This window comes from Aegilops tauschii, chromosome 5, assembly GCF_002575655.3.
Source record: "Aegilops tauschii subsp. strangulata cultivar AL8/78 chromosome 5, Aet v6.0, whole genome shotgun sequence".
In the NCBI taxonomy this organism is placed as follows: Eukaryota; Viridiplantae; Streptophyta; class Magnoliopsida; order Poales; family Poaceae; genus Aegilops; species Aegilops tauschii.
In genome coordinates, this window is record NC_053039.3 from 513,367,644 (window position 1) to 513,385,620 (window position 17,977).

The 17,977-nt window shown below is 41.2% G+C and overlaps 1 protein-coding gene across 1 annotated transcript; it reads left to right on the forward strand.

Annotated features, from left to right (window-relative positions):
* The first annotated feature begins 11,930 nt into the window (after positions 1-11,930).
* Positions 11,931-12,739, forward strand: LOC109772545 (pathogenesis-related protein 1-like). Its single transcript, XM_020331221.4, has one exon. The coding sequence runs from the start codon at positions 11,979-11,981 to the stop codon at positions 12,483-12,485; it is 507 nt and encodes a 168-aa protein (XP_020186810.1). The 5' UTR covers positions 11,931-11,978; the 3' UTR covers positions 12,486-12,739.
* The last annotated feature ends 5,238 nt before the right edge of the window (positions 12,740-17,977 follow it).

A 17,977-nucleotide genomic window follows, 5' to 3' on the forward strand; every position in this document is an offset into this window, starting at 1 on the left:
ATAATATAAAAGTGCATAATAAAGCCCATTAAACATCCAAAACATATAATATAATAGCATGGAACAATCAAATATTATAGATACGTTGGAGACGTATCAAGCATCCCCAAGCTTAATTCCGACTCGTCCTCGAGTAGGTAAATGATAAAAACAGAATTTTTGAGGTGGAATGCTACCTAACATAATTTTCAATATAATTTTCTTTATTGTGGCATGAATGTTCAGATACGAAAGATTCAAGATAAAAGTTTAATATTGACATAAAAATAATAATACTTCAAGCATACTAACTTAGCAATTATGTCTTCTCAAAATAACATAGGCAAAGAAAGCTTATCGCTACAAAAATGCTCTCATCATGCACAACCCCGATGACAAGCCAATCAATTGTTTCATACTTTAGTAATCTCAAACTTTTTCAACTTTCACGCAATACATGAGCGTGAGCCATGGACATAGCACTATGGGTGGAATAGAATATAATGATGGGGGTTGTGTGGAGAAGACAAAATAGGAGAAAGTCTCACATTGACGCGGCTAATCAAAGGGCTATGGAGATGCCCATCAATTGATGTCAATGCAAGGAGTAGGGATTGCCATGCAACAGATGCACTAGAGCTATAAATGTATGAAAGCTCAACAAAAAACTAAGTGGGTGTGCATCCAACTTCCTTGCTCACGAAGACCTAGGGCAATTTGAGGAAGCCCATCGTTGGAATATACAAGCCAAGTTCTATAATGAAAAATTCCCACTAGTATATAAAAGTGACAAAATAAGAGACTCTCTATCATGAAGATCATGGTGCTACTTTGAAGCACAAGTGTGGAAAAAGGATAGTAGCATTGTCCCCCTTTTTTTTGGGCCTTTCCCTTTTTTATTTGGCCTTTCTTTTTTTCTTTTTTTATTTGGCCTTTCTTTTTTTCATGGAACAATGCTCTATTAATGATGATCATCACACTTCTATTTATTTACAACTCAATGATTACATCTCGATACTAGAACAAAATATGACTCTATATGAGTGCCTCCGGCGGTGTACCGGGATGGGCAATGAATCAAGAGTGACATGTATGATAAATTATGCATGGTGGCTTTGCCACAAATACGATGTCAACTACATGATCATGCAAGGCAATATGGCAATGATGAAGCGTGTCATAAGAAATGAAACGGTGGAAAGTTGCATGCAATATATCTCGGAATGGCTATGGAAATGCCATAATAGGTAGGTATGGTGGCTGTTTTGAGGAAGATATAAGTAGGTTTATGTGTGATAGAGCATATCATATCACGGGGGTTGGATAAACCGGCGAAGTTGCACCAACTCTCAAGGTGAGAAAGGGAAATGCACAGTACCGAAGAGGCTAGGAATGATGGAAAGGTGAGAGTGTGTATAATCCATGGACTCAACATTAGTCATAAAGAACTCACATACTTATTGCAAAAATCTACAAGTCATCAAAAACCAAGCATTACGTGCATGCTCCTAGGGGGATAGATTGGTAGGAAAAGACCATCGCTTGTCCCCGACCGCCACTCATAAGGATGACAATCAAGGAACACCTCATGTTTCAAATTTGTCACACAACGGTTACCATACGTGCATGCTACGGGACTTGCAAACTTCAACACAAGTATTTCTCAAATTCACAATTACTCAACTAGCACAACTCTAATATCACCATCTTCATATCTCAAAACAATCATCAAGTATCAAACTTCTCCTAGTATTCAATGCACTTTTTATGAAAGTTTTATTATACCCATCTTGGATGCCTATCATATTAGGACTAATTTTATAGCCAAAGCAAATTACCATGCTGTTCTAAAGGACTCTTAAAATAATATAAGTGAAGCATGAGAGATCAATAATTTCTATAAAATGAAACCACCACCGTGCTCTAAATAGATATAAGCGAAGCACTAGAGCAAAATTATCTAGCTCAAAAGATATAAGTGAAGCACATAGAGTATTCTAATAAATTCCGATTCATGTGTGTCTCTCCAAAAGGTGTGTACATCAAGGATGATTTTGGTAAACTAAAAATCAAAGAATCAAATTATACAAGACGCTCCAAGCAAAACACATATCACGTGGTGAATAAAAATATATCATCAAGTAAAGTTACCGATAGATGAAGACGAAAGAGGGGATGCCTTCCGGGGCATCCCCAAGCTTAGGCTTTTAGTTGTCCTTGAATTTTACCTTGGGATGCCTTGGGAATCCCCAACCTTAGGCTCTTGCCACTCCTTATTCCATAATCCATCAAATCTTTACCCAAAAACTTGAAAACTTCACAACACAAAACTCAACAGAAAATCTCATGAGCTCTGTTAGTGTAAGAAAGCAAACCACCACATTAAGGTACTGTAATGAACTCATTATTTGTATTGGTGTTAAACCTACTGTATTCCAACTTCTCTATGGTTCATACCCCCCGATACTAGCCATAGATTCATCAAAATAAGCAAACAACACACGAAAAACAGAATCTGTCAAAAAAAGAATAGTCTGTAGTATTTTATATCAAACGCAAACTTCTGGAACTCCAAAAATTCTGCCAAAATAGGAAGACCTAAATAATTTGTTTATTGATCTACTTCAATTGGAATCAGTATTTTATCACTTTCTAGTGATTTTTAACAATTGTTTTCGTGAGCAGAAAGTTTCTGTTTTTTTCAGCAAGATCAAATAATTATCACCCAAGAAGATCCTATAGGTTTTACTTGGCACAAACACTTATTAAAACATCAAACCACTTCTAACCAGGGGATGGATGAATTTTTTATTACTAAACAGGAACAAAAAGAAAGGAACAAAAATAAAATTGGGTTGCCTCCCAACAAGCACTATCATTTAAAGCCTTTTTAGCTAGGCATTGAGATTTCGATGATGCTCACATTAAAGACAAGAATTAAAGCGCAAATAGAGCATCATGAAACACGTGACAAACACTTCTAATTATAACATACTTCCTATGCATAGGCATCTTATAGGCAAACAAATTATCATAGTAAGCAAAAACTAGCATATGCAAGGAAGCGGAAAGAAACAATAGCAATCTCAGCCTAACGAGAGGTAATTTATTATCATGAAAATTTCTAAAACCATATTTTCCTCTCCCATAATAACTACATGTGGGATCATAAGCAAATTCCACAAAATAGCTATCACATAAAATATTTTCAGCACGATCCACATGCATGCAAAGTTGACACTCTTCCAAAATAGTGGGATTAACATTAACTAAAGTCATGACCTCTCCAAACCCACTTTTATCAAAAATACCATAAGATTTAACATTCTACAAATATGTGGGATCTAAAGTTGACACTCTTCCAAACCCACTTTCAATATTATTGCAAAACACTATTGTCAATCTCATATTCATCATGGGGCTTAAATAAATTTTCAAGATCATAAGAAGAATCACTCCAATCATGATCATTGCAACAAGTAGTAGACATAGCAAAACTAGCATCCCCAAGCTTAGGGTTTTGCATATTACTAGAACAATTGACATCAAGAGAATTTATAGTAAAATCATTACAATCATGCTTTTTATTCAAGGAGCTATCGTGAATATCTTCATAAATTTCTTCATCACAGTTTTCAGATTCACGAATGTCAAGAAAAACCTCATAAAGATAATCTAGTGCACTCAAATCACTAGAAATTGGTTCATCATAATTGGATCTCTTAAAATGATTAGCAAGGGAATGAGGATCCATAAACTTTTAGCAAGCGAAGATGCAAGCAAAAAGAAGGCACATGGTAACACAAGATCGAACGGAAGGAGGGCGAAGAAAAGGCAAAGGTGAAGTGGGGGGGGGGGGGAGGAAAACGAGAGGCAAATGGCAAATAATGTAATGCGAGGGAGAAGAGTTTTTGAAGGGTACTTGGTATGTCTTGACTTGAGCGTAGATCTCCCCGGCAACGGCGCCAGAAATTGGCTAATTGCTGGGAGATCAACTCTTGACTTGACTTGGTGCAAATCTCCCCGGCAACGGCGCCAGAAATCCTTCTTGCTACCTCTTGAGCATGCGTTGGGTTTCCCTTGAAGAGGAAATGGTGATGCAGCAAAGTAGCGTAAGTATTTCCCTCAGTTTTTAAGAACCAAGGTATCAATCCAGTAGGCGACTACACGCAAATCCCTCGTACCTGCACAAACAATCAAGAACCTTGCAACCAACGCGGTAAAGGGGTTGTCAATCCCTTCACGGCCACTTGCAAAAGTGAGATCTTATAAAGATAAGAAGATAAATATTTTTGGTATTTTTGTTGTATAGATTGAAAAGTAAAGATTGCAAAATAAACGGCGACAGAAATAGCTAGTTGACGGGAGATTCATATGATAGAAAATAGACCCGGGGGCCATAGGTTTCACTAGTGGCTTCTCCCAAGATAGCATAATCTACGGTGGGTGAACAAATTACTGTCGAGCAATTGATAGAAAAGCGCATAATTATGAGAATATCTAGGCATGATCATGTATATAGGCATCACGTTCGTGACAAGTAGACCGAAACGATTCTGCATCTACTACTATTACTCCACACATCGACCGCTATCCAGCATACATCTAGAGTATTAAGTTCATAAGAACAGAGTAACGCATTAAGCAAGATGACATGATGTAGAGGGATAAACTCAAGCAATATGATATAAACCCCATCTTTTTATCCTCGATGGCAACAATACAATACGTGCCTTGCTGCCCCTGCTGTCACTGGGAAAGGACACCGCAAGACTGAACCCAAAGCTAAGCACTTCTCCCATTGCAAGAAAGATCAATCTAGTAGGCCGAACCAAACTGATAATTCGAAGAGACTTGCAAAGATATCAAATCACGCATATAAGAATTCAGAGAAGAATCAAATATTGTTCATATATAATCTTGATCATAAACCCACAATTCATCGGATCTCGACAAACACACCACAAAAAGAATTACATCGAATAGATCTCAAAGAAGATCGAGGAGAACTTTGTATTGAGTCCAAAGAGAGAGAAGAAGCCATCTAGCTAATAACTATGGACCCGAAGGTCTGTGGTAAACTACTCACACATCATCGGAGAGGCTATGGTGTTGATGTAGAAGCCCTCCGTGATCGATTCCCCCTCCGGCGGAGCACCGGAAAAGGCCCCAAGATGGGATCTCACGGGTACAGAAGGTTGCGGCGATGGAAATAGGGTTTCGTGGTGCTCCTGGATGTTTTCAGGGTATATGAGTATATATAGGCAAAAGAAGTAGGTCGGTGGAGCCACGAGGGGCCCACGAGGGTGGGGGCGCGCCTACCCCCCTGGGCATGCCCTCCTACCTCGTGGCTGCCTCGTTGCTTCCTTGATGTCCATTCCAAGTCTCTTGGATTGCGTTTGTTCCAAAAACGATCCTCACGAAGGTTTCATTCCGTTTGGATTCCGTTTGATATTCCTTTTCTGCGAAACACTTAAATAGGCAAAAAAAAAACAACAATTTGCACTGGGCCTTCGGTTAATAGGTTAGTCCCAAAAATAATATAAAAGTGCATAATAAAGCCCATTAAACATCCAAAACATATAATATAATAGCATGGAATAGTCAAATATTATAGATACGTTGGAGACGTATCAAGCAACCCCAAGCTTAATTCCGACTCGTCCTCGAGTAGGTAAATGATAAAAACAAAATTTTTGATGTGGAATGCTACCTAACATAATTTTCAATATAATTTTCTTTATTGTGGCATGAATGTTCAGATCCGAAAGATTCAAGATAAAAGTTTAATATTGACATAAAAATAATAATACTTCAAGCATACTAACTTAGCAATTATGTCTTCTCAAAATAACATAGGCAAAGAAAGCTTATCCCTACAAAAATGCTCTCATCATGCGCAACCCCGATGACAAGCCAAGCAATTGTTTCATACTTTAGTAATCTCAAACTTTTTCAACTTTCACGCAATACATGAGCGTGAGCCATGGACATAGCACTATGGGTGGAATAGAATATAATGATGGGGGTTGTGTGGAGAAGACAAAATAGGAGAAAGTCTCACATTGACGCGGCTAAACAAAGGGCTATGGAGATGCCCATCAATTGATGTCAATGCAAGGAGTAGGGATTGTCATGCAACAGATGCACTAGAGCTATAAATGTATGAAAGCTCAACAAAAAAAACTAAGTGGGTGTGCATCCAACTTGCTTGCTCACGAAGACCTAGGGCAATTTGAGGAAGCCCATCGTTGGAATATACAAGCCAAGTTCTATAATGAAAAATTCCCACTAGTATATAAAAGTGACAAAATAAGAGACTCTCTATCATGAAGATCATGGTGCTACTTTGAAGCACAAGTGTGGAAAAAGGATAGTAGCATTGTCCCCTTTTTTTGGGCCTGTCCTTTTTTATTTGGCCTTTTTTTTCTTTTTTTATTTGGCCTTTTTTTATGGGACAATGCTCTATTAATGATGATCATCACACTTCTATTTATCTACAACTCAATGATTACATCTCGATACTAGAACAAAATATGACTCTTTATGAGTGCCTCCGGCGTTGTACCGGGATGGGCAATGAATCAAGAGTGACATGTATGATAAATTATGCATGGTGGCTTTGCCACAAATACGATGTCAACTACATGATCATGCAAGGCAATATGACAATGATGAAGCGTGTCATAAGAAATGAAACGGTGGAAAGTTGCATGGCAATATATCTCGGAATGGCTATGGAAATGCCATAATAGGTAGGTATGGTGGCTGTTTTGAGGAAGATATAAGTAGGTTTATGTGTGATAGAGCATATGATATCACGGGGGTTTGATAAACCGGCAAAGTTTGCACCAACTCTCAAGGTGAGAAAGGGCAATGCACAGTACCGAAGAGGCTAGCAATGATGGAAAGGTGAGAGTGTGTATGATCCATGGACTTAACATTAGTCATAAAGAACTCACATACTTATTGCAAAAATCTACAAGTCATCAAAAACCAAGCATTACGTGCATGCTCCTAGGGGGATAGATTGGTAGGAAAAAACCATCGCTCGTCCCCGACCGCCACTCATAAGGATGACAATCAAAGAACACCTCATGTTTCAAATTTGTCACACAACGGTTACCATACGTGCATGCTACGGGACTTGCAAACTTCAACACAAGTATTTCTCAAATTCACAATTACTCAACTAGCACAACTCTAATATCACCATCTTCATATCTCAAAACAATCATCAAGTATCAAACTTCTCCTAGTATTCAATGCACTTTTTATGAAAGTTTTTATTATACCCATCTTGGATGCCTATCATATTAGGACTAATTTTATAGCCAAAGCAAATTACCATGATGTTCTCAAGGACTCTCAAAATAATATAAGTGAAGCATGAGAGATCAATAATTTCTATAAAATGAAACAACCACCGTGCTCTAAATAAATATAAGCGAAGCACTAGAGCAAAATTATCTAGCTCAAAAGATATAAGTGAAGCACATAGAGTATTCTAATAAATCCCGATTCATGTGTGTCTCGCCAAAAGGTGTACAGCAAGGATGATTTTGGTAAACTAAAAATCAAAGAATCAAATTATACAAGACGCTCCAAGCAAAACACATATCATGTGGTGAATAAAAATATATCATCAAGTAAAGTTACCGATAGATGAAGACGAAAGAGGGGATGCCTTCCGGGGCATCCCCAAGCTTAGGCTTTTGGTTGTCTTTGAATTTTACCTTGGGATGCCTTGGGAATCCCAAGCTTAGGCTCTTGCCACTCCTTATTCCATAATCCATCAAATCTTTACCCAAAAACTTGAAAACTTCACAACACAAAACTCAACAGAAAATCTCATGAGCTCCGTTAGTGTAAGAAAGCAAACCACCACATTAAGGTACTGTAATGAACTCATTATTTGTATTGGTGTTAAACCTACTGTATTCCAACTTCTCTATGGTTCATACCCCCCGATACTAGCCATAGATTCATCAAAATAAGCAAACAACACACGAAAAACAGAATCTGTCAAAAAAAGAATAGTCTGTAGTATTTTATATCAAACGCAAACTTCTGGAACTCCAAAAATTCTGCAAAAATATTAAGACCTAAATAATTTGTTTATTGATCTACTTCAATTGGAATCAGTATTTTATCACTTTCTGGTGATTTTTAACAATTGTTTTCGTGAGCAGAAAGTTTCTGTTTTTTTCAGCAAGATCAAATAATTATCACCCAAGAAGATCCTATAGGTTTTACTTGGCACAAACACTTATTAAAACATAAAACCACATCTAACCAGGGGATAGATGAATTATTTATTACTAAACAGGAACAAAAATAAAGGAACAAAAATAAAATTGGGTTGCCTCCCAACAAGCACTATCATTTAAAGCCTTTCTAGCTAGGCATTGAGATTTCGATGTTGCTCACATTAAAGAGAAGAATTAAAGCGCAAATAGAGCATCATGAAACACGTGACAAACACATATAATTCTAACATACTTCCTATGCATAGGCATCTTATAGGCAAACAAATTATCATAGTAAGCAAAAACTAGCATATGCAAGGAAGCAGAAAGAAACAATAGCAATCTCAGCCTAACGAGAGGTAATTTATTATCATGAAAATTTTTACAACCATATTTTCCTCTCCCGTAATAATTACATGTGGGATCATAAGCAAATTCCACAAAATAGCTATCACATAAAATATTTTCAGCACGATCCACATGCATGCAAAGTTGACACTCTTCCAAAATAGTGAGATTAACATTAACTAAAGTCGTGACCTCTCCAAACCAACTTTTATCAAAAATACCATAAGATTGAACATTCTCCAAATATGTGGGATCTAAAGTTGACACTCTTCCAAACCCACTTTCAATATTATTGCAAAACACTATTATCAATCTCATATTCATCATGGGGCTTAAATAAATTTTCAAGATCATAAGAAGAATCACTCCAATCATGATCATTGCAACAAGTAGTAGACATAGCAAAACTAGCATCCCCAAGCTTAGGGTTTTGCATATTATTAGCACAATTGACATCAAGAGAATTTATAGTAAAATCATTGCAATCATGCTTTTTATTCAAGGAGCTATCGTGAATATATTCATAAATTTCTTCATCACAGTTTTCAGATTCACGAATTTCAAGCAAAACCTCATAAAGATAATCTAGTGCACTCAAATCACTAGAAATTGGTTCATCATAATTGGATCTCTTAAAATGATTAGCAAGGGAATGAGGATCCATAAACTTTTAGCAAGCGAAGATGCAAGCAAAAAGAAGGCAGATGGTAACACAAGATCGAACGGAAGGAGGGCGAAGAAAAGGCAAAGGTGAAGTGGGGGAGAGGAAAACGAGAGGCAAATATCAAATAATGTAATGCGAGGGAGAAGAGTTTGTGAAGGGTACTTGGTATGTCTTGACTTGAGCGTAGATCTCCCCGGCAACGGCGCCAGAAATTGGCTAGTTGCTGGGAGATCAACTCTTGACTTGACTTGGTGCAAATCTCCCCGGCAACGGCGCCAGAAATCCTTCTTGCTACCTCTAGAGCATGTGTTGGGTTTCCCTTGAAGAGGAAAGGGTGATGCAGCAAAGTAGCATAAGTATTTCCCTCAGTTTTTAAGAACCAAGGTATCAATCCAGTAGGAGACTACACGCAAATCCCTCGTACCTGCACAAACAATCAAGAACCTTGCAACCAACGCGATAAAGGGGTTGTCAATCCCTTCACGGCCACTTGCAAAAGTGAGATCTGATAAAGATAAGAAGATAAATATTTTTGGTATTTTTGTTGTATAGATTGAAAAGTAAAGATTGCAAAATAAACGGCGACAGAAATAGCTAGTTGACGGGAGATTCATATGATAGAAAATAGACCCGGGGGCCATAGGTTTCACTAGTGGCTTCTCTCAAGATAGCATAATCTACGGTGGGTGAACAAATTACTATCGAGAAATTGATAGAAAAGCGCATAATTATGAGAATATCTAGGCATGATCATGTATATAGGCATCACGTTCGTGACAAGTAGACCGAAACGATTCTGCATCTACTACTATTACTCCACACATCGACCGCTATCCAGCATGCATCTAGAGTATTAACTTTATAAGAACAGAGTAATGCATTAAGCAAGATGACATGATGTAGAGGGATAAACTCAAGCAATATGATATAAACCCCATCTTTTTATCCTCGATGGCAACAATACAATACGTGCCTTGCTGCCCCTGCTGTCACTGGGGAAGGACACCGCAAGACTGAACCCAAAGCTAAGCACTTCTCCCATTGCAAGAAAGATCAATCTAGTAGGTCGAACCAAACTGATAATTCGAAGAGACTTGCAAAGATATCAAATCATGCATATAAGAATTCAGAGAAGAATCAAATATTGTTCATATATAATCTTGATCATAAACCCACAATTGATCGGATCTCGACAAGCACACCGCAAAAAGAATTACATCGAATAGATCTCCAAGAAGATTGAGGAGAACTTTGTATTGAGATCTAAAGAGAGAGAAGAAGCCATCTAGCTAATAACTATGGACCCGAAGGTCTGTGGTAAACTACTCACACATCATCGGAGCGGCTATGGTGTGGATGTAGAAGCCCTCCGTGATCGATTCCCCCTCCCGCGGAGCGCCGGAAAAGGCCCCAAGATGGGATCTCACGGGTACAGAAGGTTGCGGCGGTGGAAATAGGGTTTCATGGTGCTCCTGGATGTTTTCAGGGTATATGAGTATATATAGGCGAAAAAAGTAGGTCGGTGGAGCCACGAGGGGAAGCCAACCTGTATCCGGTTGGCTCAGCGGGCCACCGAGTCGGCTACAATGCCAAAGAGTTCCTTCTTCTACTCGTCAGAGAAGCTGTCCCACACAACGTTGGAGCTCGAGGCCATGATGTGTGTGCTGCAAAGAGAAGATGGAGAGCGGAGGTGTTGTGCGGTGCCTGCCGACGCCTGGCCACGTTTAAATAGGGGTGGATGCCAGGTGCCAAGAGGTAGGGTGTTTAATGCCGGTCGGCATACGGACGGATGTGTGGCGTCCGAAGAGTCAAAGTAGGTTCCTCGGCAGACGGCTTGGTTAATGGAGGTAGGCGGGCGGACGGATGCCGTTTCGTTGAGGAGCAAAGACGCGTGCAACGGGCACGCCCACGGCCGGCACGCCGCTTCGATGCCAGCTTTAGTGAGAGGTCGTGTACGCTCTGAGCCGAAATAAATGCGGCGCTAACCGCTTCAGGCAGAAAAAGACGTGGGCAAGGGAGTGGGTTTTGGGTACATGCCCGTGTTAAAAAGCAAAACGCGTCCGGATAGCATGGTCGGATAAAGATGCCCTAATAAGGCCTAGCCTAAGCATCGTACATTGATGTACCCTGCCAAAAAAACAGTACATTGATGCAATAATGTCTGAGGCATGATGCCAAAGCAATAAAAGAGATGTTTCAGCTGCTCACAATGGATAAATCATACTCCCTCTGTCTCAACGCTTTTATATTATGGGACGGAGGGAATACTTGCCAACTGAGCACGCGTTAACACGTATTACAACGACTTACAAGCAAGCAAGGTTAGAACCAGCTACCAATTAACTTAATAACTATTCCTGCTACAAGATGACACATGCAGGTACCACGAGATCAAATGACGAAGCAACTTCCACATCGGCAGAGGTGATCTGAGAAGAAATAACACGTGCCACATGCCAGGACGTCTGACTAACTCAGCGAGCTTGACAGCTGCAGATAAAAGTACATTTTTTTACATTGGCTTGACTTATTCTAACGGGCACATGTATTGGAAATCGACGGCTGGCCAACTATAATTTGGCGAGGTACTTTTTCTCTATTATTAAAGTTTCCATGTTTAGAGAAGCCATCGATGATCTTGTGCAGGCATTATATATAAATACACAACGCATGGTGGCAGTCTATCTCATTGTCACATATACATCTTCCTTGATTAGTTTTGTAAGGCTTAATCAGCGATGGAGTACTCGCCGAAGCTAGCAGTAGTGGTGGTCTTAGCTCTCGCGTCCGCCATGGCGGTCACGGCCCAGAACTCGGAGCAGGACTTCGTGGACGCCCACAACGCGGCGCGCGCCGACGTGGGCCTTGGTGAGGTGACATGGGACGCTACCGTGGCAGCCTTCGCGCAGGACTACGCGGATCAGCGCCGCGGCGACTGCCAGCTGATCCATACTCCTGATGGCCGGCCGTACGGGGAGAACCTCTACGGAGGCGGCGGCGGCGGGACCGAGTGGACGGCGACGGACGCCGTGAATTCGTGGGTGTCGGAGAAGCAGTACTACGACCACGACAGCAACACCTGCTCGGCGCCGGATGGTGAGTCGTGCGGGCACTACACGCAGGTGGTGTGGCGCGACTCGACGGCCATCGGTTGCGCCCGCGTCGTCTGCGACAGCGGCGACGGTGTGTTCATCATCTGCAGCTACAACCCGCCAGGCAACTTCCCCGGGGTGAGCCCGTACTAGGCTATATGCATCATGCATGCATGCGAGCGTGCATGTACGTACGGCGTATTGCATAAATAAAATGATTAAGCTGTGATAACTGCAGTGTGATCAGAGATGTGATATCTAATTAACCAGCCGGCCGGATTTGAGGCCATATATTGTTTAGACCGGCTGTATATATGTACTGTTATGATTCAGGTAATAAGTTGTGTTATTGTACAAGCAGTGTATATGGATGAATATATGGTTCTACTATTATACTGACTATGGTATTTGTGCCTTGATGTGGGAAACAACCCCAGCATACATAGAAACCACCAATCAAAGTGTCTTTCTTTCATTTTATCATCTCGCACTTGTTCTCTATGTTCTGCATTTTCTTTTTTGCATCCCAACTCGTACACACAAACGGAGTAGATCTCGAGAGGGCACACTAGGTCTCGTTCCTGAGACTCTCGCACCCTCCGCTGCGCCATAGGCCACTCTGGCCGTGACGGTCACCCACTCTGCCATTATGGCTCACCCATCCCCTCCCAGGTTTCACTATGGATCCAGCTCCGGCCGCGGTCCAGTGCAAGCTTGCTCTCGACCAGCAGTCCATCGTAGGTTCCGGACTCGCTTTCGGCCCCGCCCGTGAATGCAGTAGATCTGACCTCGACGCCACGAATCCTGCCTCGGGGAGAGTCATCCCACGCCATGCATGCCTGTGGTACTTCGGATCTGGGCAGTGTGATTGAGCGGCAGTACCTAAATCCATCGTGGTCATCCCTTCCGCTCTTGTCAACATTTCCTATTCAGGCGAGGACGAAGGATGGACAAAGCTCTAATCCCGAATGAACACACAGACAAGTAAGGAGCCATCAATTATTAGCGCGCACGTATAGCTACACCACTCGGACCGACGCTGGGACATCAATGGTGCGCCGGGCCATGAGGCCTTCTTAAGCTGCTTCAAAATCCGAGATCCTCTCGGCTGCATCATTTGCAAGCTGCCAGGGCATTTCAGTAGAGAGTACCCTCAAAATCCATGAAACAGCGGACCATGAGGGGCTGCCCGTGCGAGGCTATGTCCAGCACCGACCAGGGCGCCAGTTCAAGATCAGGTTCAAACCGCCGGGCAATTACCCCTTCATCCACCAAAAGAGATAAAATGCGAATGAACTTCACTATTTGTTTCAGAAGATAACTTACCAGTGTTGTTGTTAATTACAAATGATTGTGAAGGTGTATGGTAGGAAGCCAATAACACTTAGTGTGGAATATTTTTAGAATGTAAAGTGCATAATTTTTGTCTTGGAGATGCCGGCTTGTTTCTAGTATGATATAAATTGCAATCTTATAAATAGTGCTGTTTAGTTCAATTGTTGCTCAATAGAACATCTCAAAATATCTTCGAAAGAGTTCAATCAATTCTTGCGAGTTAACCCGCCAACAATGATTTATGGCTATTTGATACTCTGGGTGCATATATGCAGAAAATAAATCGTATTGGTTGCAGGTTATGATGCTAATACTGGACAAGGAAGCACTGGTGCAGCAGCTGTAATCTGGAGGGGTCTATCATATTGCCCGTATCTTCTCTCACATGTTGTGACTCGAGGCTGAAGAAACCGAAATTATTGCCTGGCTGAAGGACTAAAAGCACCGACGACAGTTGTAATCCATCCCATCATTCAGATTGTTTGGCTGTTGTTTCTACTTTGAAGAATGCAGTGCACAATAAACCTCGACTTCACAATAGTGATGTGGAAACTTGGGGCTGAATTTGTGAAGATTGCAGCATGATTCTTATCAATTTGGTAAATTTTAAAACCATATAACAAAAAAAAATGCTCAAACATGTTGTGTCTGGTTTTTGTCGCTAGCTTTTAAACAGTAGAAAAGATACTCTTGGTATAGATTGGAAAGTGTTTGAACTGAACCAGAAAAGAAAATATATTTTGCATATACTCCATGGGTAAGTCATGCAGGTTGCTCTCGCAATTAAAAATGTAGCTAATGGTCCAGTTATTCTTGACACTTTGGGTCTATATAATTTAGGTTTCTTTCTATTTGGTCAATATTAATTATTATACAATTTTATATATCCAAGTAGAGATTACATGCCCTCACGTTTGGACTGATCAGGGCAAAGATTAAGTTCCGTCTAAACAACTAAATTATTTTAGAGGCTATAAGTATAACCAGCAAGGTGACCCGCGCAAGTTTTCCTATGAGTTTTTCATACCTATATTTGCATGAGATGTTGAGCTTGCCATGCAAAATTATGGAAAAATTTATAGTGAAATACACAATATGGAAAATGATTTGTCATCATTCTATTTTCAGTAAAGTCATCTGCAGACATGGAAAATATTTTTAATTTAACTACTAACATGTTTTGTTGTTTTATTTTGTATATCATTCAAAAAAATATTATAGTCAATACATATATCATGAGGAAAGACATATCTGTTGTTTTATTGTGTATATTAAGTTGTTTGTAAAAGATTTTGTATGTGACAACAAGAACCATAGCACTGAGTCATGCCAATCTACATAGATCATGTGTCGATTCCTTTTGTATTTCCCCTTTTCATGTTCATCTATTCAATTGGGTATCGCTATTCTATCCCCAATAAAAAACCTTTCCAACCAAGTGAAATATAAATAAAAGTTCGTATGTATTCATCAAAAAAATTCTAAAACAGGCTCACCATGAAATTATGGTCGTATAGTTGCATTTGACCTAGGAACTAAATAATACACCTTCCCTCGAAAAACAACTGAATAATACACCTCGGCGGTAGTGCTTTGTTTAAAATATTCGGGTGTTTTTTTCTACTTTAATACTGGCACGTGTACAACCCTTTTGAAAGTAGGAATATAATTCCTCTCTAAAAAGGGGGATAGTGTGTGTAAAATGTACGTCTTCTCGCTGTTAATTCTTCCTTCCTTTGTCATCCATATCCAACCTATTTCTATAATGATGTTGTGTGGTATGAATTATAAAAGGACGGACAACATAGAGTATTATTTATTTCACATGGATGGTTTTATCAACTTGCTAACCATGCCTTTTTGATAGGTTTTTAGATAGCTTATATTGCTCGTGCCGGTAACTCGCTAACCTTTTTTTTTTGAAAAAAGCCAGCCTTGGCTAGAGTTTCATTCATTAAGCAGGGAGCAGTGGACAAAGTGAGAAAGGCGGTGATCCAGGGATCAAGGAGGTAACAAAAGAAAAGAAATGGAGGAGTGCCTAGGGCACCAAGAACTAGGCTATAATCCCACGGTGGATCCCCGAAGGGGCTCTGAAGAAATTTGAAACCACCCTGCTGCCACAGGCTAAGCTCTCTCCTGATATCGTCGATCACATCGTCGATCACATCACGCATCCTCGCCTCCTTCTTCCTGAAAACGCAGCTGTTGCCTTGCTGCCAGATTTTCCACAGCGCAAGCATTATCAGAGATTTGATTCCTTTTGTGTGAGCTGGCCGTGTCGTGGAGTCCACGGCTTCCACCTTTTTCAGAGAGTTGCTGTTGTTGGACTCGCACACATGGCTCAGACCTTGGCAGTGCTGCTAAGAAGACAGTTCAGCCCAAATTGTCTTTGAGAAAGAGCAATCCCAGAACAGGTGTGTCGAGGTCTCGAGGTTTCTGAGGCAGAGCTGGCAGAAATAGTCGTTTGTCCAGCCCCTACGTTGGAGACGGTCGTTGCACCACTGCCGGTTCTGGTGGAGGAGCCATGCAAACATCTTAAGCTTCACCGGAGCCCAAGCGCCCCAGATCAGGGCCTGGTGCATGCCATTCATCAAGCCCAAGAACTGAAGGGAGTAGGCCGAGTGGGAGCTGTACTGGCCTGACCCCTCCGAGTTCCAGCGAATTTGATCTTGTTCTTCTGCCTGGAGGTTGAGCCGCTGACGTTGAATAAGTCGAGGTAGGTTTAAAACCTTGCCGACTAGGTCGCTGATGTTGCCATGTGTGAGGTCCAAAACCCATCGATCGCCGTTGATAGCCTGAGCCACAGTTTTGCCCTTGCGCCTCGAGTGTTTGAAAAGAGTTGGGAAGCAGAACTTCAACGGCACCGGCCCAAGCCATGAGCAATGCCAGAAGGTCGCTGTCTTGCCGTTGCCAATGGTTACCGTCGTTGCCGCGTTGAACAGAGCATGGTCCGAGGCATCACATGGCGGCTCCATTCCCACCCAAGGGCGAGTGGGGTTTTTCCAGCCGTGCTCGACCAGGGAGCAGACTTGTTCCCAGTTGACCTTGCAGCTGATACGTCCATTTTGCATCATGCTTTTATATCAATATTTATTGCATTATGGGCTTTTATTACACATTATGTCACAATATTTATGCCTATTCTATCTTATTTTACAAGGTTTACATGAAGAGGGAGAATGCCGGCAGCTGGAATTCTGGGCTAGAAAAGGAGCAAATATTAGAGACCTATTATGCACAGCTCCAAAAGTCCTGAAACTTAACGGAGGCAGTTTTTGGAATTAATAAAAAATGCTGGCAAAAGAATTAACCAGAGGGGGCCCACACCCTAACCACGAGGGTGGGGGGCGCGCCCCCTGCCTCGTGGGCCCCCTGGTAGGCCTCCAGTGCCCATCTTCTACTATATGAAGTCTTTCACCGTGGAAAAAATAAGGAGGAAACTTTCGGGACGAAACACCGCCGCCACGAGGCGGAACCTTGGCGGAACCAATCTAGGGCTCCGGCGGAGCTGTTCTGCTGGGGAAACATCCCTCCGGGAGGAGGAAATCATCACCATCGATCCTCTCAGTGGGAGGGGGTCAATCTCCATCAACATCTTCACCAGCACCATCTCCTCTCAAACCCTAATTCATCTCTTGTATCCAATCTTTGTCCCAAAACCTCAGATTGGTACCTGTGGGTTGCTAGTAGTGTTGATTACTCCTTGTAGTTGATGCTAGTTGGTTTATTTGGTGGAAGATCATATGTTCAAATCCTTTATGCATATTAATACCCCTCTAATTATGAACATGAATATGATTTGTGAGTAGTTACGTTTGTTCCCGAGGACATGGGAGAAGTCTTGCTATAAGTAGTCATGTGAATTTGGTATTCGTTCGATATTTTGATGAGATGTATGTTGTCTTTCCTCTAGTGGTGTTATGTGAACGTCGACTACATGACACTTCACCATTGTTTGGGCCTAGAGGAAGGCATTGGGAAGTAATAAGTAGATGATGGGTTGCTAGAGTGACAGAAGCTTAAACCCTAGTTTATGCGTTGCTTCGTAAGGGGCTGATTTGGATCCATATGTTTCATGCTATGGTTAGGTTTACCTTAATACTTCTTTTTTAGTTGCGGATGCTTGCGATAGGGGTTAATCATATGTGGGATGCTTGTCCAAAGAAGGGCAGTACCCAAGTACCGGTCCACCCACATATCAAATTATCAAAGTAACGAACGCGAATCATATGAGCATGATGAAAACTAGCTTGACGATAATTCCCATGTGTCCTCGGGAGCGGTTTCCTTCATATAAGAGTTTGTCTAGG